Genomic DNA, 24,121 nt, shown 5'->3' on the forward strand with positions numbered 1-24,121 from the left:
GTGTGCCCTTGTTGCCAGTAAGGCTAACGGCATTTTGGGCTGTATAAGTAGGGGCATTGCCAGCAGATCGAGGGATGTGCTCATTCCCCTCTATTCGACATTGGTAAGGCCTCAACTGGAGTACTGTGTCCAGTTTTGGGCCCCACACTACAAGAAGGATGTGGAAAAATTGGAAAGAGTCCAGCGGAGGGCAACAAAAATGATTAGGGGGCTGGAGCACATGACTTATGAGGAGAGGCTGAGGGAACTGGGATTGTTTAGTCTGCAGAAGAGAAGAATGAGGGGGGATTTGATAGCTGCTTTCAACTACCTGAAAAGGGGTTCCAAAGAGGATGGATCTAGACTGTTCTCAGTGGTACCTGATGACAGAACAAGGAGTAGTGGTCTCAAGTTGCAGTGGGGGAGGTTTAGGTTGGATATTAGGAAAAACTTTTTCACTCAGAGAGTGGTGAAGTACTGGAATGGGTTACCTAGGGAGGTGGCGGAATCTCCTTCCTTAGAGGTTTTTAAGGTCAGGCTTGACAAAGCCCTGGCTGGGATGATTTAGTTGGGAATTGGTCCTGCTTTGAGCAGGGGGTTGGAGTAGATGACCTCCTGAGGTCCCTTCCAACCTTGATATTCTATGAGTCTATTTATGTGACAGAGACAAAATTAGAAGATTTAAACCTAACATCGTAATTTTGTAATTCCATGTACAAATTCAGGAGGAGTACTGAAAGTTAGGAACGCTTTGCCTGTCTGCATCTGGTTCAGAATACAGCAATTTGCTTTCTCACTAAGGGTACGTTTACACTACCTGCCGGATCGGCGGGTAGCGATTGATCTATCGGGGATCGATTTATCACGTGTAATGTAGACGCGATAAATTGATCCCCGATCACTCCCCTGTAGACTGCTGAACTCCAGCTTGGTGAGAGAAGGAAGCAAAGTCAATGGGGGGAGCGGCCGCCAATCCTGCACCACAAGGATGCAAAGTAAGTGATTCTAAGTTGATCTAAGATACATCGACTTCAGCTACACTATTCTCCTAGCTGAAGTTGCACATCTTAGATCAATCCCCCCCTAATGTAGACCAGGCCTTACACAGGTCACTGGGAATGCATCATCCTGCTTACCCAGTCCCTGCACTGGCTCCCTCTGAAACACCTAGAGGTCAAGGATGCTGTTCTGACTTTCAACAGCTTGCATATCAGCCCCCACTAGCTACCTGAGAGACACCTTTCTTGTGATAACCTCAGCTCCACACCACTCGAAAAGATGAAACGGCCAAGAAAGGGGGAAAAACCTAGTAGCCAAAGAAAACGGAAATTTCCTAGGAGCTGGACCAAGATTACGGAAATCACTGCCAGATGAAATAGGAATGACTGCCAGCCTCATCACATTCAGAACTACATGCTAAATCCATCTATCTGATATTGCTTTCCTACAGTAACGTTCTCAGTCACATCATCACTCACATTTAAATCCCTAAAATCTTGTTTGTTCCTGCCAACTGGGCTGGGAAATAAAAATTTGTGGAAGGTGTTCACACCCCATTATGATGGGTGATCTCACAAAAATACAGATGATATAGATTCACTCTGCTCCTTCAGAAAGCAGAAATCTTTCAGCTATTTAGACCCCCATACACATTTTGTAATTAAATGGCTCAACTTCCCAACAAGCTTTGCAAGTTATTTTAGAATCAAATGTATTTATTACCCAAAATCTTTTAATCTTGCAGGTGGGATAATCACGTACTTTGTCAGACACAGTTCATTAAATAATTAAGTTTTGACTTGCTTCCCTGCCAGGTTTATACACTTTCACTGGCATTTAATGAACAAGGCTTAGAAGCAATTCATAATATTGCACCTGGTGCATTAACTTTTAAATGTAAAATGGTACATTCAAAATGCATCCATTTGAAACCGCTGTATGGCCACTGTTGATGTCATTGATAATGTTATATTATTAGAGAATAGAGGCGTTTATTCTGGAAACATTCAGTAACACTGATAGACTTAGGAACACCTGAATGGCCTAACAACCTTAGTTTAGTCTCCAGCTTCACTCCCAGCATTTGATGTAGGGTGACCAGATATCCCAATATTATCTGGACTGCCCAATATTAGAGGTTTTGTTTTATATACCCAACTATAGCTCCTCCCCCCGCCCCACACCCAAAAAGGGTCCTGATTTTTCACAGTTGCTAATTTGATGTCCACGTACTAGATGTGAGGAAGAACATATATTGTACTGAATAGTGTCTGCACAAAATGAATTCCAGTCTTTTATGCTTTCAAGTTAAAGTGCTGTGCAATGCTCAGTTTGGAAAAGAAACTACTAAGGGGGGGATATGATAGAGGTCTATAAAATCATGACTGGTGTGGAGAAAGTAAATAAGTGTTATTCACTCCTTCCCATAACACAAGAACTAGGGGTCACCAAATGAAACTAATAGACAGCAGATTTAAAACAAACAAAAGTAAGTATTTTTTCACACAATGCACAGTCAACCTGTGGAACTCCTTGCCAGAGGATGTTGTGAAGGCCAAGATTATAACAGGGTTAAAAAAAGAACTAGATAAGTTCATGGAGGATAGGTCCATCAATGGCTATTAGCCAGGATGGGCAGGGATGGTGTCCCTAGCCTCTGTTTGCCAGAAGTTGGGAATGGGAGACAGGAGATGGATCGTTTGATGATTACCTGTTTTGTTCATTCCCTCTGGAGCACCTGGCATTGGCCACTGTCAGAAGACAGGATCCTGGGCTAGATGGACCTTTGGTCTGACCCAGTATGGCCATTCTTATGTTCTTATGCATAAGCTTCCTGAAATAATCAAGCCTCCTCCTTTTAGAAAAGGATTTTAAGTGAGTAAAATGCAGAAATTTTAAACTATCTTGAAGGGATAGTGGTAGCTATGCACAGAAAAAAAAAATCAAGGCACCTGAAAAATATTTTCAGGTAAGAGACATATGCACACAAAAGAATAAGGAGTTAAAAACTGGGCTTCTATTCTCCTGGCCCAGAAATAACACTTCTATTGCAAAGAGAGATGGCCGAAAACTAGCTTGCAAGAAAATGATGATAACACCATTTGAATCCATCTGGCTATATTAACATTTAGGGATATTACTGACAGAAGAGTTCAGTGAAATTGCCTTATAAAGAAAGCAAGCATACCATATGCAGTGATTTTTATTATTTTCAAAAGCTCACTGATTTACACAGCCAGAAATTTTACACCAGAACGATTCAGAATTTGGCAGGTTATAAAAATAACTCCATCAAAATAGCGTTCTGCATTTTGGCACTGGCAAGCCCAATATGAATTGGAGACATCAATGCAAATTCTCATGTGGGAGCTAATTAATCTTTTGGAGAATGACTCACCCAGAATAAGTGTCATTCAGCAGCAGATAACCTAAGAAATCTCTATCAGCCAGTCCACTGGGACAAAGAGTGCCCTCCCCTCCAAGAGACTATTTTCCTTTAAACGAGTCTGGGTTCATGGTGTTTTCCTCTTATTACCCACAAGAAACACCATATGCTTACAAGATGCTGAAATCATTTCTTCAGCACAACTAACTATGCACTTTATAGGCCATGGGAATAGTTAAAAATCCCTGCTCCAACGAGTGTACAATACAACCAGGACAAATACCATTAGTGAAATAACAGTTCAGGCATGAGAAAGTGCTAAGATCAATCCATTGTGCACAAAGCCTTCCTACACTGACCATTTAGAAGGCCTAAAGCCTCTATCAGTCTATATTTTTGTAAGGTAAGCTTTGTTTGACTACTTTGAGGACAGAGAATCCAACTGTGTGAATATCAACTTTTGCAGGGAATGCAGGCTTATCTTGTGGTCAAAAGGTGGATTCTACTTTCAGCTCTGCCAAAGACACCATGCATGACTTTAGACAAGTAACTGTTCCCGTGCCTCAGTTTCCCATCTGTCAAGTGGAGACATATCCCTGTCTCATGGGGTGATGGAGAGGCTTAACTCAAGGTTTATAAAGTACTTAGAGGTCCTGGGATGGAAGACATTAAAGAAATGAGAAATATAGTTACTGCTGCAAGCTACTTGCTGGCTTTAAACATCCAAAAGCATCTATTTGAGCGGGGCACTGTGACATTCCATACCTTGGGGGAGCATACTGTAACCCCCATATTCCTCATTTTCATATAATCATGATCTTACATCTAAAGCATGCCTTGTAAGGTATCAGGGGAAAGGTTACGGTCCGCTGAAAGTCATTTCTCTATCCGTGTGTGTGTAGCATTAATGCATATGAAGTTATGAGAATTGTGTTATATGGTCACTAAAACATTCTGTAAGTTGGGGAATCAAAAAGATATTAGCTCCCCAGAGGCAACAGGAAGGAAAGTAACCAACAGCCAGGCGGGGTCTCAAACAACCCATTGTCCAGCAAGGGAGCTACAATGCAGTGACTCACCTGCATAAGGCCACACCAGGGGAATTGCTCAACCTTGCTTGGAGAGACTCAGCAATGCCCTCCAGACATGCCTGGACTTGTGCTCCCCAAGCACATGGACTGAGGGTATAAAACAGACAGTGGACACATACTGGGCCCCCCTCCTGCGCCCACCGTTGCTGCAAGCAACTAAGACACTGAGAAGAAGACAAAACTCCAACAGAGGAGATTAGTCGAGGTTTAAGGAACAAACCTCTATATTATGGCCTGCAATATCCAGTGGGGTGAGAAAAACTGCTTTGTCTAGATGTTGCTCAGTCTAATATGGTTGAGAGTTTAGACTGTGTGGTTATATATATTTTATTTTGGTAATCACTGACTTTTTGCCTCTCTCTTAGTCTCACTTAAAAGCTACCTTTTATAGTCAATAAATTTGTTTAATCGTTTATCTTTACCAGTGAGTTTGTACGAAGCGTGGGGCAGATTTGCTCAGGTTGGCAAAGGCTGGTGTATGTCCACTTTCCATTGTTGAAGTGGTGAACCAATTAATAAATTTGCACTGCCCATCTTGAGCAGTGCAAGACGGTAGATTCCTGGGATACAGTGCTGGGGGGATTTGGCTGGTGCCTTTCTCTGTGTGATTGATGAGTGAATGCTCTGGGAGCATTCATACAGTCTATCTGGATGTAGGGCTCCACATGCAGTTATGCTGAGTGATCACAGCTCCTGGAGGGGTTGCTGCTGGTCACTAGCAAGGCATTGTGAGAGACAGCCCAGGCTGGGGAGAGTTCAGAGGGCACAGTCCCAAGCTGCACCCCGAGGGGATCCTGTCATAGGCACATTCTGCTCAATGGCTAATAATAAACTGAATGGTTTTGTTGCCGTCTGACATACTCCAATTTTTCTAGATTGAGCATAATCGTGATGTGTGCTTTATTATAGGATATGCATTACTGTGATTTGGCAATTGACCATTTATTTATTTTTGGAAGGCGTTGCTTCACAAGGGATCAAAGGCTATGACGAGAAAGCATGGAGTTCCACAGAAGTCTTTGGAGGATGGTACCACCTGCCAGTCTCTAGTAAACCAAACTCAGTACATTGGTCCCTCTTCTATGACCCAGTGGCTTGGTGACAGTGCTGTGCATGATAGCACACTATGGCTCCGTTAAAGGGCACTGTGTTGTGCCTCTCAAGAACGGGGGGGTTCAAGCCATCAGATGAAAGATTCTATACGGTGCAAAGCATTCTATTGCTCCCAAAACCCATTCTAGAAATCAGAATGGACACATTTTGTTTATTTGAACAGAAGCATTTGAAACAACATTCAGCGATACAGCAATTGTCACAGTAACAACTTCATATTTCCATCAGAATTCACAAGTTATACAGACAGATTGTGCAAACTGTCATACTTCTATAGCACCATCCACAGGGAGTTCAAAACAGTTTACAAATTTAATTGGCCTCAACACCCCTACAGGATGCACAGACACTGTCCCATTTTAAAGATGAGGAAGAGACAGGTTAAGTCAGGGCTTAAAAATGCAGCAAACACCTAATAGTCAGAGACCAATACAAAAGGTCCCCCTGGAACTTGTTCATAGAGCAAAACCCTGGTGAGAAGTCCATCCCCTCACCCAATTCCAGCTGCTGGGAATGTGGGAAGAAAGGGATGTAGCAGAAAAACCTACTAATAGTATAGTGTAAGATCAAACAACTCCCCTTCTTTCCGCAAAAAACCCATACAGGAGTCAATCCTGTGCTCACAGAAATTGAAGTCTAAACTCCCATTAACAGAAGTCAAACTTCACCTCTTATATCCAGTTCTCCTGTTTGTCACTTTCCCAAATATACCTCCCTTTACCTATCTGATATGTTAGTTATACTTTTTTGCATATTCCCTGCAAGTCAGTGCACATCCTAACCTCTTACAACTAAACTGTAACTTACATGGCTGAAGTTGCTGGTTAATTTGACCTAATGGGCACTTTTGAAAATTTTACAAGTGTCTTATGACCTTAAATGCCTAAATCATTTTAGAGAATGGGATTTTGGAGATTAATTCACATTGAAAGTGTCTGGGACTTGGGTACTTTTGAAAATTTTACCCTTAGAGACTTCTATGGGAGTTTCATGCTTACAAAAGATATAAATCCCTAGGACTAAACTGTTCTTTTCATACAGTCACGATTCTGTACCTCTAAAATGCAGCGTAAACTCATTATTCTGTGGCTCCACAAACTACACAGGTCTCTGGCCGCTCTCACAATCTGCCCCCACCTCTTTCGGGCAAGGGCATTTTTTCCCTCCATTGATGGTAATTCACAATAAGAGCTCTTGCTCTTAGGTCTTGCTCAGTATTATCCCATCCTCTCCTCGGTCAGCCATGAAGTTGCCACCCTAAGGTGCCACAGACACTTAGTTGATCCATCTTTCATAGGGTGACCAGACAGCAAATGTGAAATATCGGGACGGGGAATGGGGGAGCAATAGGAGCCTATATAAGAAAAATTGGGACATCTGGTCACCCTACTCTTCCACCATCCTACCTACATGCCCTGCCCACTGAAGTCCTTGGGATTTCACTACATTTACTACAGTTGGCTCTCCACAGACTTTCTGCAATTCCCTATTAAGAAGTTACCTAAAATTTCATCTTTTTCTTTTGTATTTTGATATAAACCAGCATATATACACAGAGAGGAAGTCTGCGAAAATGTGAAAAAAACCCACAAACCTCTGATCTGTCTATCAATTACTCTCATTTCTTTCCTCATCTTCAGCGACCATTCATTGACCTAAAGACAGGAAATAGAAAAAGCATAAAAAAGATACAATAACTAAAATGGACTTGTATACAACATATTCCCAGTTGTCCAAATTCCCTTCATCCAAAAAGCCTACTTATCTGAATCCATAGTGCATCCTCTCTCAGTAAACAGCATCCACCTCCCAGGGAATTGCAGGGTTCAAGAAAGCCAATTTACAACAATGCTTCTAATTCATGCTACACCAGTGCAACAACATATTCACTCAAATTATGATTAAGGCTACGTTTTAGTCATGGGTATTTTTAGTAAAAAAGTCATGCACAGGTCATGGGCAGTAAACAAAAATTCACGGCCCATGACCTGTCCATGACTTTTACTATATACCCCTAACTAAAATTTGGGCAGGGGACCATGGGTGCTCTGGGAGGGGCAATCTGGGGGCACCATGGGTGCTGGGGGAGGTGGCCTCAGCAGTGGAGGGACTAGGGGGCGCCGCACACTGCTCCCGTCAAAACGTCAGCTGTGCAGCTCCCATTGGCCGGGAACTGCAGCCAATGGGAGGTGCGGGGCCTGCAGGTGTGGACAGCACACGGCGCCTCCTGGCTCCTCCATCTAGGAGTTGCAGGGCCTTGCCAGTGAGACCAGGGGAGCCCCTCCACCCCAAGGTAAGCACCCTCCCCACACCTTCCAACCCCCTAGCCCTGAGCCCCCTTCCACACACACACACACACACACACACACACAAACTGCTGCTGCCGGCCCAGGGGCTGCCCAGCTCGGGCAGTCCGTAAGCCAGCACCAGCCGCTGCAGAAGTCACAGAATCCTTGACTTCTGTGACCTCCATGACAGACTCGCAGCCTTAATTATGGTTCCATGGCTGCAACATTGTGTCCAGTTCAAAGTGCAGCTCACAATAACTACCGGTAGTTGTATCCATAGCGGCATCTCTAGTCAGCTCTCATCTCTGACTGCACAATCCAGGAAACAGCCCATCCCATTGATCAGCAGGCAGGGTCACATTGATCCCTGCAACTACCACTGAGGGGCCATATCCAGCCACAGCCCAGGGCAGGCAGCCTGGGCACTAGGAGAGCCACAGGGCGGGTGGGGTGTGCAGGGGTTGACAGGTAGAGTGCGGCCATTCATTGGCTTGTAGCCCAGAATAGTAACAATGGCACACAATCGGGTAAAGCAATGCCTCTGAGACTCTTCAGCCCGCCCAGCTGTATCTGGACCTTTACAACCTCCCAGCCCATACCTACAACTACCTCAAAGTAGCACTTCCATTTGTACGAATGACTGGTTAGCTGAAAGTTTCAGGTGTCCACCAGGCCATTCAGATAAATGGGGGTGTACTTTATTTTTAAAAAGTGGTTCCTTTATGTAGCTTTTAGATGCATATTTTCAGAATCAATGCTTCAGAAATACAACAAACCTCTTTCCCCAGGGGCACAAATATCCTGCACTGATACAGTCACGTTTGGCATGCATGACCCAAGAACATCTTAATGCCAGCTGGCAAAGGGGCACAGATGGGGTGCATAGAGGTTAGAAAAATGTCTTAATTCTGGCACGTACATCCTGGTTCACCAAAGACTGTAATGCAAGGTATCAAAGGAAAGCCTGGTCACGCTGGTTATGAATATTGTGAAATGTATGTATTGCTTCTACGTAAGGAGCTATATACATGTAATAGAAACATGTTCTTACAGTTTGTATCACTGTGAAAAAAAATGTGATGGGGAGTTCACCCCACACCAATCCTGAAGGAGTTAAGATGGCTCAGAAAGGGCCAATTAGGTCACATTTGGTGAAGAGCCAGAGACTGGGAAGGCTAACTGATGAAGCAGCTTAGCTGGACAGAGGCTTGCTGAGCTCCTATAAAGCCAGAAAGTTTGCAGCAGCAGGAGACTTCATAATATTCAGACACTTTAACAGTCTGAATGAGCTATGGGGAAGAAAGAAAACTGACCTAAATGGTAAATGCTTGGGACAATTTAGTGATATGCATACGTTGGTAATACTGACTACTGGAGCACCTAGTAGATTTAATTCTGTTTAATTTCTGTTTTAGCTTTGGGAATTGCAACAAGTAATATAGGTAGTAAAAGCAACTGGGAAATACATAAAGATGACAGAATGTAGGGAAGCGATCACTTCCCTAAACTTATTGAGTACCAAGGTTGAGGAGATGTCAACACACACATCCATGACACCAGTGTTGGAACTGTAACACGCCAACATTTATGGAGCGTGTAGACTAGCATGTCCACACCTGTCAGCTAACTGGGTGCAGAAAAACCTTTTGTCTCATTCTTGCTGCTATAAAGAAGCAACTTAGTGGCCACATAGAAGTGTTCACATTAGTGCAGAACTGGATTCCACTGCACTTCCCGTCCTATCCATTGTTAAGGTGATGGACTGAGATGCAGGAGATCTGGGCCCAGCTCTGCCACAGATTTACGTGTAACCTAGGACAAGTCACTTAATGCCTGCGTGCCATGGTTTCTCATCTGGAAAGCGTGGATTATATTTCTCTATTTTACAGTGGGTGTGACAAGGGAAAGGCACAGCAGGCCTGCCTACTAAACTGAGTAAATACACCCTAACTGCTGAGATTCCTATTTGGGGCTCCACTGTTGACACCTCTACTTCTCTGAGTGAGGAAAAGGGACCACTGCAGCTGCAAGCAAAGAGAGGACGACACCATGCTATTGACTCTGGGGTGGGAGAGTGGGACCTGCCACCATCACTCCAAATAGGAGACAGAGCCACAGGGGACCCATCTCAATGTGAGCAGCCTTAATCCAGCCCTGTGTTCACCTATTGTACAGCACTGCCTATACTTAAAATCCATAGAAAACTCTTCAAATTTGAGTGCCCAAGTTTCCTTTCTGAAATGGTTGCACAATTCCACACTTCTAGCCACGTATCACTTTATTGCTGAATCTACAATAGTCTCTGTCCAACCTAGAGTCACAACTTCATATCATATTGGCAGCATTTTTTCCCCCCTTGCTGAATTGGTAGTCACTGATCCCACACAGGGCAACAGAAGTTTTAGACTTGCTTCCCTTTGCCCAGCACAGTGCAATTCACAAGCATCACTGTCTGCTTTTTAAATAATGTCTGTAGCACCACAGAGCTGCATGGTATATAAAGGCAAGGAACTGAAGAACTTGAGCTAAATTGTGCAAGGTTCAGCCAAAGGAGGAAGAGGATGGATTACACATCCACTTGCGTCAGTTTAACTAAAAGTATTTTTAAACTGATCTAGTTAAGCCAATGCAAATTTTTATGCAGACAGTCTTTGTTCAGTTTAAGAGTGCCCTATTTTAATTTGGTAAAGAGACCGATAAGCTAAACTGAAATAAACTATCCAAAACAAAATAGAAGTGTCTACATAGTGTTTTGCATTGGCTTAACCAAATCAGTTTAAAAACTGAGTTAAATGAAACTGCTTCATCTTCTGCATGTAGCCAAGGCCAAAGTAATGTGTGAATGTATTGTTAAGGACTGCCACAAGGCTTGACAATTTTGCCAGACATCTTTTAGCCATAAAATTAATTAGACAGGGTTCAGTACATTAGATGGCCCAGCGGTAATGTCTTGGTGAGAAGCCCAGTTTCACTCTCAACACCACCCAACCTCTAGGAAAAAGGTGGGCATTGAGAGTCTCACCAGGCTACCATCCCTGGACCCAGCACAGTAGCTATAACTTTTGTGTTAGCCACTAGCACACATCTGATACATTTGAAGTTGTCCACCACCTTCTGGAAGGCAGAAGGAACTCCCACTGCCTTCCTCTTCCCTCTACAGCAGGGGGTCTCAAACTTCATTGCACTGCAACCCCCTTCCGACAACAAAAATTACTACACGACCCCAGGAGTGGGGACTGAAGCCTGAGCCTGCCCAAGCCCTGCCATCCTGTGGGGGAGGGAGGCCAAAGCCAAAGCCCAGTGCCTGGGGCAGGGGAGGGGGAGCCAAAGCCCAAGGGCTTCAGCCCAGGGACCTGTAATCTGAGACCACTCAGGGCCAGTGCAAGGATGTTTCGCGCCCGAGGTGAAACTTCCACCTTGCACCCTCTCCCCACCCCCTGCGCCCCCACTCTGAGGCGCCCCCCCTTGCGGTAGCTCCCCACCCTGAGGCACACCCCCCCACCCCAGCTCACCCCTGCTCTGCGCATGAGCACCTCGTAGCTGCTTCACTTCTCCCGCCTCCCAGGCTTGCGGCGCCTAAGCTGATTGGCACCACAAGCCTGGGAGGCGGGAGAAGTGAAGCAGCTCACCCCTCCTTCACCTCCTTCCCGAGCACCAATCAGCTTAGGCATTGCAAGCCTGGGAGGCGGGAGAAGTGAAGCAGCCAGGGCATGCTCGGGAAGGGGGCAGGACAGGGGTGAGCTGGGGCGGGGAGTTCCCCTGTGTGCCGCCCTCCCCCTTACTTGCTGCAGACGGCTCTCCCCACGCTTCCCTGCCCCAGCTCCCTCCGCCTAAATGCTGGTGGCGACCAGGGCGGCCGAAGATCCGGCCGCTGCGGTCACTGCCGAAGAAAATGGTGCCCCCCAAATCCTAGTGCCCTAGGCGACCGCCTAGGTCACCTAAACGGTTGCACCGGCCCCGAGACCACTGCTCAAGGCTGAAGCACTCAGGCCTCAGCCCCAGGCAGTGGGGCTTGGGCTTTGGCATCAGCCCCTTGCCCCAGCAAGTTTAAGTCAACCCTGGCGACCCCATTAAAATGGGGTCCTGATCCACACTTTGAGAACCACTGCTCTACAGCTTTCTGATTGTGGGGAGTGTGGTCAAGGAATCTATTACTGTACCTGTCACCCAATCTCCTGGCTACTATGAGAGGAGTGATGAAAAGGCCTTTCTACTACTCTTCTCTGACTCCCATCATCCAGATGTTGTGAGCAGGACAGCTCTCTCTGCTCCTCTACCCAATTCCTAGAGCTCTTTCAGGAGCCAGGAGACTGGGGGAATGTCTCTGCTACTCTAGTTTTCGTTCCAAGTTTTCTTTTTTGGGGGGGAAGGGGGGAGCGAAGGAGCGGGAAGCAGCAGCTTTCTTCTTTGAGCACCTCTAATGAATCTGCTACTGCTCATAACTTTTCCAAACAGTAAGAGTAAAAATGACCCAATTCTTGATTATTGCACTGCTGCCCAAAGGGTTCTGAAAGCCAGCAGTGAAACCATCCAGAATTTGCTTATTTCACTCTGTTACTGTGTAAGAAAGCTAGGAGCAGCAGCAGCACAATCAGGTCCTAGTACAGCCTGCTTGCAGACTTGGCAAAACAGTCCTGCATCCCTTCACACTTACGTTGCAAAGATAATCATGCAAGGCACAGAAGCTTTATTCCCCCCTACTCAGATTTGGGGGTCTTCAGAGGCTGATGGCTTTCTATTCACCAGGGAAAGAAGCCACTGGGAAGTGGACTCTGAGACCTGTTGCCCAGCTCCCTCTGAGACAGCCTCCAGAGGAGATACATTCCAGCATGCAATACGCCTTCTTGATCAGTACAAATCAGGCTGACAGAAGCAGGAGTCCTGGAGGGTAAAGGTTTGACCACCCAGGGAAATTGACCAGAATAGCTCTCCATTTGGCTACACTTATGCTTTAATAAGATTATCCACTCAGGAAGTTATTCTGGAACAGCTATAGTCCTTTACATTCATACATCACCTTTCCAAAATAACTTTCCCTTGACAAGGCCTAATGCTCCATCTCTATCCAGGGGACAACTGAAAGGCCCCAGTATGCTCCATTCCCGTAGAAGTTAGTCAATAAAGATACTAGCTCCAATCCCTTGTGGGCTATCTTGACGGCAAGCAATCAGTTACAGCCTGTTGCCTCTATGGGCTGCACCAACAGGAGTATGGAGACAGGCCCCCACTGAAGCCCCCATCCATCCCGGGGGGGGGGGGGCAGCGGCATCACAGACACCCCTCAGCATGTAGGTACCTGGCCCGGTGGGACCTGGTCACCTGTGCAGCAGCCCTGAGATGTTGGGGGCTCTGATCCTCTCGGCAGCCAGCCCCACTCCCTCAGCATCCAACCCAGCCCCATGGCAGCCCCCCTTCAATCCCGCCCCGTCCCCGCAGAATGCCAGGCCCCATGGCGGCCACCCCTGACCCCGCCCAGCATCCTCACCCCGCAAAGCCCCCCTCAGCGTCAACCCCCCAGCACGGTAGCCGCCCCCTCACACACACACCCCGCCCCACTCTCAGAGTCTCCCCCTCCCCCCCAGCACAGCGCCCAACCCCGGGGCAGCCGCCCCCTCACACACCCCGCCCCACTCTCAGGATCTCCTCCCCAGCACAGCGCCCAACCCCAGGGCAGCCGCCCTCACACACACCCCCGCCTCACTCTCAGGGTCTCCCCTCCCCAGCACAGCGCCCAACCCCAGGGCAGCCGCCCTCACGCACACCCCTGCCCCACTCTCAGGGTCTCCCTCCCCAGCACAGCGCCCAACCCCGGGGCAGCCGCCCCTCACACACACACACACACCCCGCCCCACTCTCAGGGTCTCCCCTCCCCCAGCACAGCGCCCAACCCTGGGGCAGCCGCCCCCTCACACACACATACCCCGCCCCACTCTCAGGGTCTCCCCTCCCCCAGCACAGCGCCCCACCCTGGGGCAGCCGCCCCCTCACACACACATACCCCGCCCCCCGCGCCGGGGCTCCCCACCCCCCCCGCAGCGCCCCACCCGGGGGCCGCCGCCCCCTCACACACACATACCCCGCCCCACTCTCAGGGTCTCCCCCCAGCAGGGTGTTCGCCCCTTCACACCCCCCCCCCGAGTCACTGGCCCCACCCCTGCAGCGGGGGCCCGGACCCTAAGGCGCCCTCCCGGGGGGCTTGGGAACGCGCCTTCTCCCCTGGTGCCCCCGCCCCGGGCCATTACCAGCTCCTTGGGCGGCTTCTCCGGCGTTTTCCCGAAAAGACCCATCGCTGACCAACAAAACAGCGACTTCTGGCCCTTCCGGGTTCCCGTCCCCGCCTCCACACGCCAGCGACACACATTGCGCAGGCGCAGCTTACCTCCCTCCTCCTGCCCTGTGACGCGAGGCTCATCTGCTTATCACTGCGCGTGCGGCTACAATACCACCGCCTCCTCCAAGGGGAAACAAACCCCAAGCTCCTGCCACTGCGCATGCGTCCAGTTTCCTTCCCTCCGGGGCGTCCTGGAGGCAGCACTGCGCGTGCGTCCTTCCTCTGGGCTGGTGATAAAACCGGTCTGTTCCTCCCCTCGGCCGCCAGGGGGCGTTTAGCTCAGGCTGCGGCTGAGTAATAGAAAATCATGAGGGAAGGAGGGGTGGGTGTGGAGAAGGGAGAGGAGGTGAATTATAATCTAAACCTAATCCTGGTGCTGGTTCTCTGTTCTATCCAGCACCCCAACACCATCATTTGACATTGAATGATGATGCCTACATCTTTAGTTACAGATGTAGTCCATGATCAGCACTTGGACTACTTGTTTTCTCACTGTTCCTTAAACAAGTATCTGTAGCATTATTTATACAACACTACGCTGGTTACTGTAAAAGACCACTGCTAGCAAAATGGCATAGTGCAATTGAAGTGAAGGGAGCACTGCCAATTTACAGCAGTTGGTGGTGTTCCTGAAGTAATTTACAGCCTGCTCCTGCCATTACTCCAGCACCTGTGTTGCCTCTTGGGGGCAGTCTCCTTTACTTTCAATACAGTCTTGCAAAATTATTCTCAGAGCCAGTAACTTTAACAGACAATAAAATCACATTCGTGTTTTCATTATCATCCATCATTATGAGGAAGCACAGGCATCTGTATAGAGCAGTACATTTTGATTTTTTTTTCCACTTCAAAGAGAATGGACTAAATTCTCCCCTCACTTGCACTAGGCAAGTTTAAATTAGAGCAAAATTTGGGATATTGCTTTTGAAGAGATGCTGTTAGGTTAGGTCTCCTATATGGTGTTGGAAAAGGTACCTGGGGCAAATCCTCATCCTTGCATCAGCCCCTTGAAGCCACACAAAAGGGACCCAGCACAGCATAACAGAGACTGCAGAAGCCCCCCGTCTGTTTGGGAGGGGCTTAGGATCAGGCCTCACTTTGTGTGTATATGCTGAGTTGGCATATCAGCTAAAATAATTTGCTCAGGAGATGATGGTGGATGTGGGTGTTTATATCCTTCTAGCTGTCTTATGGTTGAAGAAAGAAAATGGTAGTTATCACCTTACCCTCTTTTCCATAGCTCTAATCTAACTGGACTAGGACAAAGTTGCATAATTAAAATACTACATTTATTGTATATATCACTTATCCAGAGACAGCACTATGCTTTACAAGACAGGCTAGGACTAGTCCTATTTCACTAATGTGGAAAATGAGGTACCAAAGGGTTAAAGTGACTTGCCTGAAATTAAACAAGTTAATGACAGAGTTGGGAATGGAAACCAGGATTTCCTAATGGCCAGGGCCCTTACTCTAACCCCTAGAGCAGGCTTTTTATAATTTATTTCCTCAAGGAATCTTTGTACGAGAGAGCAAGGTTTGGTCATATTTGACCCATTTTCTATCTCGCCTACAATAGCTAAAGCAGCGTATTCTGAGGAGCTGATCTGTGTCTTCCTACCTACTTTAGGGTTTTACACAACACAGCAGTAACCGAGTACCTTCTGCAGAAAACAGAGTGACGATAGCAAAGTCTCTAGTGGACTAGTAAATTTGATCATTTACTTATTACCTATGCACATTCCAGAAATACATGATAGGGGTGGTACAAAGGTTTTAACACCACGCGTTTGTCATGGGTACATTACTCACACAAAGCAAATGCTATGAGTCAGTTATGCAGCTGATCCCAATAAGTGCAATAAAACCTTCAGGCCACACCATCATATATTCTGTACATGCCACACGTATTACAGATGAGCTACTGAAGAATATTTTAAATTAATTCAGACAAGTACGGGAGTTTAGGGTATCCCTCCTTTGGAATTAAAATCACGCACTTTACATTTTAAATAATTTTCTCTGTATGTTAATTTTCTCATAATTAACCTGTATTTAGATCAAGATTGTGTGCCTTGGTGGGAAAACCTATGGACGGACTACATTAAAACCATGCAATTGGCACAGTAGTATTTTGTATCCATAGTGGGCAGGGGAAGTAGTCCTACAAATCTTCAAGATGGCAGGGCATCCTCAGGAAGCCATGCTGCCATGGCCTCTGCTGTGTATGCCTGACCCTACTGCTCCTCCTCAGTACGGGGTTGATACCCAAGGGGAGTTGGTTCAAATTAGTGGTTCTCAACCAGAGGCACACATACCCCAGGGATACACAGAGTTCTTCCAGGGGGTACATCAACTCATCTAGATATTTGCCTAGTTTTACAACAGGCTACATAAAAAGGACTAGCGAAGCCACAGCATGAAATTTTAGTTTGTAGACAATAGCTTCTTATACTGTTCTATATACTAGACACTGAAATGTAAATACAATAGTTATATTCCACTTATTTTATAATTATATGGCAAACACGAGAAAGTAACAATAAGCAATTTTTCAGAAATAGTGTACTGAGACTTTTGTATTTTTATGTCTGATTTTGTAAGAAAGTAGTTTTTTAAGTGAGGTGAAACTTGGGGCATGCAATCCTGAAGGGGGTACAGTAGTCTAGAAAGTTTAAATTAACACAGATAGTTTGGAGTTCTCACATTGCTCTGCCACTGATTTTCTGTGTGGCCTTGGGCAGGTCATTTCATCTCTCTGCCTTAGTTTATCGGTAAACTGGGGAATACCTACCAAGATCACGGCATGATAGAGTGGTGGTTGGGAGAATTAGTTAATGACTGTAGAAGGGTTTGACCATGTAAGGCAATACACAAGAGCTAAGTATTACTAAGCAGTGCAGTGAAGCAATACAGGATTTTTGGAACAAGGTAAAAGAAAAGGGTATTAACCACCCTACTCTAATTACAGTAGCTACATAGCATTATACTTACTTTCATTATTTAATTCCCAGAACAAGACCATTTAACATTTACAAATATTTATCGTTCATCTCAGTCTCCTTCCTAAATCTGACCCAGTATGAGCAGGTATTTTCTAGAGAAGAGTTCTGTTCATTGTTAGGAGTATTATTTATTCCAGTGCATCCGAACTAGAAGAGCACAAGGACATTCTCTCTTGAAGTCTCTTGAGCCTCATTAAGCCTATTGACTGAGTAGCTCAAAGTTTGTCATTTTGCATTTTCACTTGTTGAACTCTCAGACCAGCCTCTTTCATCACACTACAGAGAATAGGACACTGCACTTCTAAGACCCCTTTCACCCAAGGATTTCGAGACACTTTACAAATATTAATGAAATCCCACTGAACAAAATACTTAACTACCCAAATTGTGCCAATCTTATTTGTTTTATATTCTCAGCCTTTCGTCTGTTCTTGTGTCTTTTAGATTGTAAACACTGGGATAGGGAGTGCCTCTGTGTTTGTATAGCATGCAGCATAATAGACTCAATCCTGACTACAGCCTTTGAGTGCTACTATAACAAGAGTTTAATATAATAAACACACCACATTGCCATTGCTTCTCAGCTGAAACGGCCAACAAGGATACCAAATGCGGTGGTTTCTGAAATAGACACATGTCCACTATGAACTAGACTGAGGCCATGAATTTCACATAGGCAACTGAACAGTGAACTTTTGGTGAAAAATGGTGAACTTTTTACCATAAAAAGTCATCCTAGTAAAACTAGTGGGTCTGTGTCCTCTTTATGCCTCCTTCTGACTGTCCAAAGTATTGGCTTATTTCTCAAATAAAAATAGATTTATACAGCAACAGTGAGCATTAGAACAATCTTTGGCTGAAATGGACAGCCACTCACTATTGCTTGCAAATCAAGGACAGTACCTCTCCTCCAACAAATATTGGCCTCAGGTTTTCACATTACATGACAACTTTCGGTAACCCACAGCGTATACTTAGCCCAAAGGTGCACTCTGCCTGACCATTACTGCAGTAGTGTTGTATAGAACTGTTCATCTTAGGAAAGAGATTACTAAGGAGGGATATGATAGAGGGCTATAAAATCCATTAATGATGTGGAGTGTTATTTATCCCATCACATATCACAAGAACCAAAGGTTACCCAAAGAAATCAGCAGGCAGCACATTTAAAACAAAAAAAAGAGGAAGTACATCAGCACACAACACAGTCAATCTGTGGAACTTCTTGTCATGTGATTTTGTGAAGGCCAAAGCATAACTGGGTTCAAAAAAGAATTAGATAAGTTCATAGAGGATAGGTCCCTCAATGGCTATTAGCCAACATGGTCAGGGACATAATCCCATGCTCTGGGTGTCTCTAAAACTCCAACTGCCAGAAGCTGAGACTGCACAACAAAGGATGGATAAACGGTTACCCACCTTTTTGTAACTGTTGTTCTTCGAGATGTTGCTCACATCCTTTCCATTCTAGGTGTACGCGCACCCATGACGCAGCCGGAGACTTCTGCCTTAGCAGTACCCGTGGCGCCCTCTGGAGTGCTGTGCTCATGGCGTGGTATATCAGGTGCCGCCGGCCCTGTGCCCTCTCGGTTCCTTCTTGCCGACAACTCTGACAGAGGGGCAGGAGGGCGGGTAATGAAATGGACATGAACAACACATCTTGAAGAACAACAGTTTTAAAAAGGTGGGTGACCTTTTTTCTTCAAGTGCTTGCTCATGTTGATTCCATTGTAGGTGACTCACAAGCAGCATCCACCGGGGTGGGCTCGGAGTTCAGTCTTGCAGATTGGAGTACTGCTCTGCCGAAACCAGCATCAGCCTGAGTCTGCTGGGTCAGCGCATAGTGTGAAGCAAATGTGTGGATGGACAACTAAGTTGCGGCACGGCAAATTTCCTGGATCGGCACCTGAGCGAGGAAGGCCACCAATGACGCTTGCGCCTTAGTCAAATGGGCCGTCACAACTGCTGGTGGGGGAACCTTCACTAGCTCATAACAGTAGCGGATACAGGCCGTGATCCAGGATGAGATTCTCTGGGTAGACACTGGGTAACCCTTCATCCGGTCTGCGACAGCAACAAACAGTTGCATAGACTTACGGAATGGCTTCATCCTCTCTATGTAGAAGGCCAGTGCTCACCTGATATCCAGGGTATGCAGCCTGTGTTCCTCATCAATAGCATGAGGCTTTGGGCAGAGGACCGGAAGTTATATATCCTGACCAGTATGGAACTGAGAGACATCCTTGGGCAGAAAAGCTGGGTATGGACGCAGCTGGACCTTGTCCTTATAGAAGATCATGTAAGGGGGCTCCGATGTGAGCGCCCTGATCTTGGACACCCTACAGGCCGAAGTTCTAGTGACCAAAAAGGAAACCTTCCAGGAGAGAAGCAGAAGGGAGCAGGAAGCCTGGGGCTCAAACGGGGGGTCCCGTGAGCCTGGACAGCACAAGGTTCAGGTCCCAAGGAGGGACCGGGTCCCGGGCATGCAGGTAAAGACGTTCCAGACCTTTCAGGAACCGCGCCATCATGAGATGGGTGAATAGTGACCTGTTGTGAAACAGAGGATGGAAAGCCAAAATAGCCACCAGGTGACTATTGACTGAAGACAGCGACAGGCCCTGGAGCTTCAGGTGTAACAAATAGTCCAGGATGTCCTGCAGGGGGCCCTCTTCTGCCCAGATGTGGCAAACCAAGGCCCAACATGTGAACTGCTTTCATTTTGCTACGTAAGTAACCCTATGGAGGACTTTCTGCTGCCCAGCAGGACCTGCTGGATACCAGCGGAACTCTGCTATTCCTCCCCACTCAGCCATGCAGAAACCAGGCCATCAGGTGCAGCGCTGCCAGGTTTGGATGCAGCAGGTTCCCGTGGTTCTGGGACAGCAGCTCCAGCTGAAGAGGCAGCTGCAACGGGGTGGCTGCTGAAAACTCGGAGCATGGTGAACCAGTGCTGACGAGGCCATGCTCGGGCTATGAGGATGACAGTTGCTTTGTCTTGCTTCTCCTTGAGCAGGACTTTGTGGTGAGACGAGAAGCTCCTGCTGAGGCAATTCGCCAGGACGTTCTTGGCAGCAGGCAGGTGGGTGGCCACCAAACGAATGGTGTGCCGCACAAAAAAATCCCAGAGGCTGAGCGCTTCCTGACAGAGGGCTGAAGACCTGGCGCCACCCTGCCTGTTGATTTAGTACTGTCCATCAGGACCTGCACACCTTGCCTACCAGGTGGGGCAAGAAAGCCTGGCGTGCCAGGCAAACCCTCTGAGCTCCCTGACATTGATATGAACGGCTAGGTCATGTTGCAGCCAACAGCTGTGGGTGTTGAGCTCACCCCGATGGGTCCTTAACATAGGGACGGGGTTCTCAAACGGGGGGTGGTCATGAGGTTATTACATGGGAGGTCGTGAGCTGTCAGCCTCCACCCCAAACCCTGCTTCACTTCCAGCATTTATAACAGTGTCAAATATTAAAAAAGTGTTTTTAAATGTATTTGGGGGCGGGGGTGTGGAGGGTCGCACTTAAGAGGCTTCCTGTGTGAGAGGGGTCACCAATACAAAAGTTTGAGAACCACTGACATAGGGTGACCATATTTTCCTAAGGTGAATATGGGACACCTGGTAAAATTAGTTGTATTCAAGCAAGTTCAATGGCATTCAATCAGAACTATGCAGTACAAATGTTCAAATTAACATCAAGTTGACTGAGCCCGTTAAAAAAAAAATACTGCATAGTTGAATTCTTTTTATTTACCTTCTTATCAAAAGTTTTCTTTTGCACTGAAAGTTTCCATGCTGGATTTTCAGCTAGATGATTTTTGACACGTGTAAACAAAATACCTTCATCCATTTTATGCATCAAGGTCGTAACACATACACTTTGCCACTATATTAAGCACCCATCCTCCCCACTACTGCCCACACTGTACACACAGGAAATAATAAACAGTTGGACTTTGAAATCTCAAACTTGTTATTTAAATAAACAGTAATATAAAAGTTGTTTTAGTCATTATGTGACAATTCTATGCTATGCCTAGTTACAGTGGATCTCATCCTAAGCTCCACATGCCCTTATGGCTGGCTGTAGAATGAGACACAAAGGACCAAGCAATGGAGGGTTATGAGGGGAGAGTGGGAGATCCTCTGTCATAGACCTTTTACAAAGTGGTCTGCAGAATGAACTGCAGAACCACTGGTCTAGCAGAACAGCACACAGCAGCAAAAAGCAGGCTCAGAAATGCTTACAAAGGAGAACTCTTCAAGCCAGGGACACATTTTCTTCCAGTGTTTGGCAAGTGTCTAGCACATTTTTGGAACTACAACAATAAAACAAATTCTTCCACCACTAGAAAGATGATCTATAGGTCTTGCTGCAAGTCTGAAATAGTAATGAGTTTAAATGGCTCTGAGTGAGATAAGGAGTCGTACACTTACTTATTTTTGCTTTTCTTCTGTATACAGAGATAAAAGTTGTATTATGTTTTTATTTGTCTTCACAGCTATGTAAGATTGGTGACATCTGTAGCCACATGCACAGGATATTTATCAAAAATAATATTACAAATCTGCTGCCTTCTCCTTTTAAAATAATTTATTTTACGGATTTATTTTTAAATGGTACTGTCATATAACATACATTATTCAACAAAGGTGTGCTGAGCAGACTCTAAAAGAAGAAACTCAAATTATGCAATTATCTCAGATTAGAATTTCAAATGTTCACCCAAACCCTAACTTGTAAACTTTTGCTGGAATACACTTTTGTTGTAGGCTTGATCTTTGTGCTTACAAAAACTGCATTAAATTTCCAAGTGTTGTAAAGGAAAAAATAATTAATTGTATCGTAAATATGCATTCAGTTTCAACATACAAGGCAACCAAATGATTCTGTCATTAACATTACCATCATGTATATTATAGTTCACTGCACTAACATTTAAACTAAAACTTCAAACCACAAAATCTTTAAGTGACTAACATTTAAAAGGCAAGCTGTAATATACTGAAAGCTTACAAAGGACATGAGTACACAGCTAAGATGGGGTATCATTTGACAAAGGCTGATGATGTGTATATGGCTGCTTTTTCTTATAAGAAGCCCATCTACAAACTGGGCAGCAATGTCGCCCCCCAGCTAACCACATCACGATGCAATTCTGATGAAACACATGACCACACGGTAAGCCCATTAGCAGACATCCATTTTCAAAATTCTCTAGACACACAACACATTCCGTACAGTGCAACATATTGGAGGGCCAGGCTGACCAATCTGGTTCCAGGTCTTCTGTAGTGCTATATGATCCATACGACCTCGCTTTCCTTTCATACGGCTCGTTATGACAATTTTTATTGGCACATGAACAGATCTCAGCATTGCACTGAGACTCTCCTTCACTGGGACTGTGAACTGTACTTAGCTCATCCTCAGATACTTCTTTTTCACCACTCAAGACATCTTTGCTTTCACTGTCTGAGTCACTTTCACTTTCTTGAGAGGCTTCCAACATTTCCTCTTCAGAATGGATGCCAAGACATTTAAACCGCCACATTGGCAAACTTTTTATATAATCAGTTGGTATCAGAGGGTGAAGCCATAAATCAGGGAAAGCTAATCGCTCTAAGAACAAATCTGGCTCGTCGTCCCAATCTGATTCATAGGGGAAGTGTTGAAAAGAAGCAATTGGGTGGAACAAGTAGCTGGTGTACCAGTCCCACAGACTTGACAGCCATTCCAAGTTATTGGCATTTATTTCATCATTGTTGTTCCGTCGTCTTTTTTTCTCAAAGTAATCTACTAGTAAGCCATGACCCAGGTAAGTGCTGAGGAACAGGGCTGGGTGTGAGGAGTAGAACATCCAGTCAGCTCTCACCCACGAAGCCAGAGTAGTTGTATTAGAATACCTGAAGAGTTTTAAACTATACTCATAAAAGCTATCTAAGTAAGGTAACTGCAAAAAGCCCAACACAGGTAGCCAAGAAATAATTAAGAGAGAATTATACGTCCCTAAAGTGCTTATAAGAACCACAAAACGCTTTATAGTAGCACCTTGTGTGATAAATAGGTCCATCCAAGCCATCAGATTAACCAATACTAAGCTTAAAACAAATAAGTCATTAACTTCAGGTTGTATTGAGCGCAAGAAGGAATCCATGGCCCGTAGGGATATAAATTCACCAGTGTTATTCCCATACCTGTAAATTCCCTCTGGAGTTCTAAGTATGTAGGATGGTGTCTTATAGATACCAATCTCTGCCATATGACTCTTGTTATCCCAGTTTTCTACATTCACAAAAATAAACTCAACTCTTCCAGTAAATTTTACACTTAGTGCAGAAAAGAAAGCTGGAGGCTGGTCAAGGTTAGCAAACAGGTATATTTTCACCCGATACTGGTCACTTTTGTTCCATTCTTCTTTTAAATGTTCAGAGTTGTAGACAGTTTTGATCCGAGAAGCTGCATGGGCTGTTATCCACTTGAAAATGTGCTCAGCTTCAATTTTGCGTCCACTGTATTCTTTAAGCATCACTTTCCCCTTGGAGGTACTGGTTTGTGGGACTGACATAATTAGTGTGGATCTCACCCAGCCTCTTCTCCTGCAGTATCTGCAAAGAAAATAGTGGATAAGACTATGCAGTTTTATATTTCTAGGACAGCAGTCCTTAAATTTTGAATGCAAGTCTGATGATTATCAGAGGCGCTGAGCGCCTGCACACAGCAAAATAAATGGGAGGTGTGCGCGCTCAACACCCATGGAAACCTTTCCCCACTCCCAGAGCCTGCTGTTATAATTCTTCTACTTTCCTACCTACTTCACAAGGGTGCTGTGGGGTCTTGAGAGGATGCATAAAGCATTGCAGATGAGGAAAGTGCTAAATAAGGGTTTATTATAGGTAATAAAGCCATGTATCATTGATATCAAAGTTCTTATGG

General features: G+C 45.7%; 1 protein-coding gene across 7 annotated transcripts in view; it reads right to left on the reverse strand.

The window, feature by feature from the left end:
• The window catches only part of LOC120405816 (charged multivesicular body protein 3), a 50,849-nt gene that overhangs the window by 8,706 nt on the left and 18,022 nt on the right, over positions 1-24,121 (reverse strand). For 3 of the 7 annotated variants that reach the window (XM_039539596.1, XM_039539597.1, XM_039539598.1), the window contains one exon: positions 21,764-23,793. In XM_039539596.1, coding sequence (XP_039395530.1) covers positions 22,221-23,793 — 1,573 coding nt within the window. In that variant the 3' untranslated portion in view covers positions 21,764-22,220. The other 4 variants (XM_039539599.1, XM_039539601.1, XM_039539600.1 and 1 more) reach the window with 4 other exon arrangements.

Source organism: Mauremys reevesii, linkage group 5 (assembly GCF_016161935.1).
Source record: "Mauremys reevesii isolate NIE-2019 linkage group 5, ASM1616193v1, whole genome shotgun sequence".
In the NCBI taxonomy this organism is placed as follows: domain Eukaryota; kingdom Metazoa; phylum Chordata; order Testudines; family Geoemydidae; genus Mauremys; species Mauremys reevesii.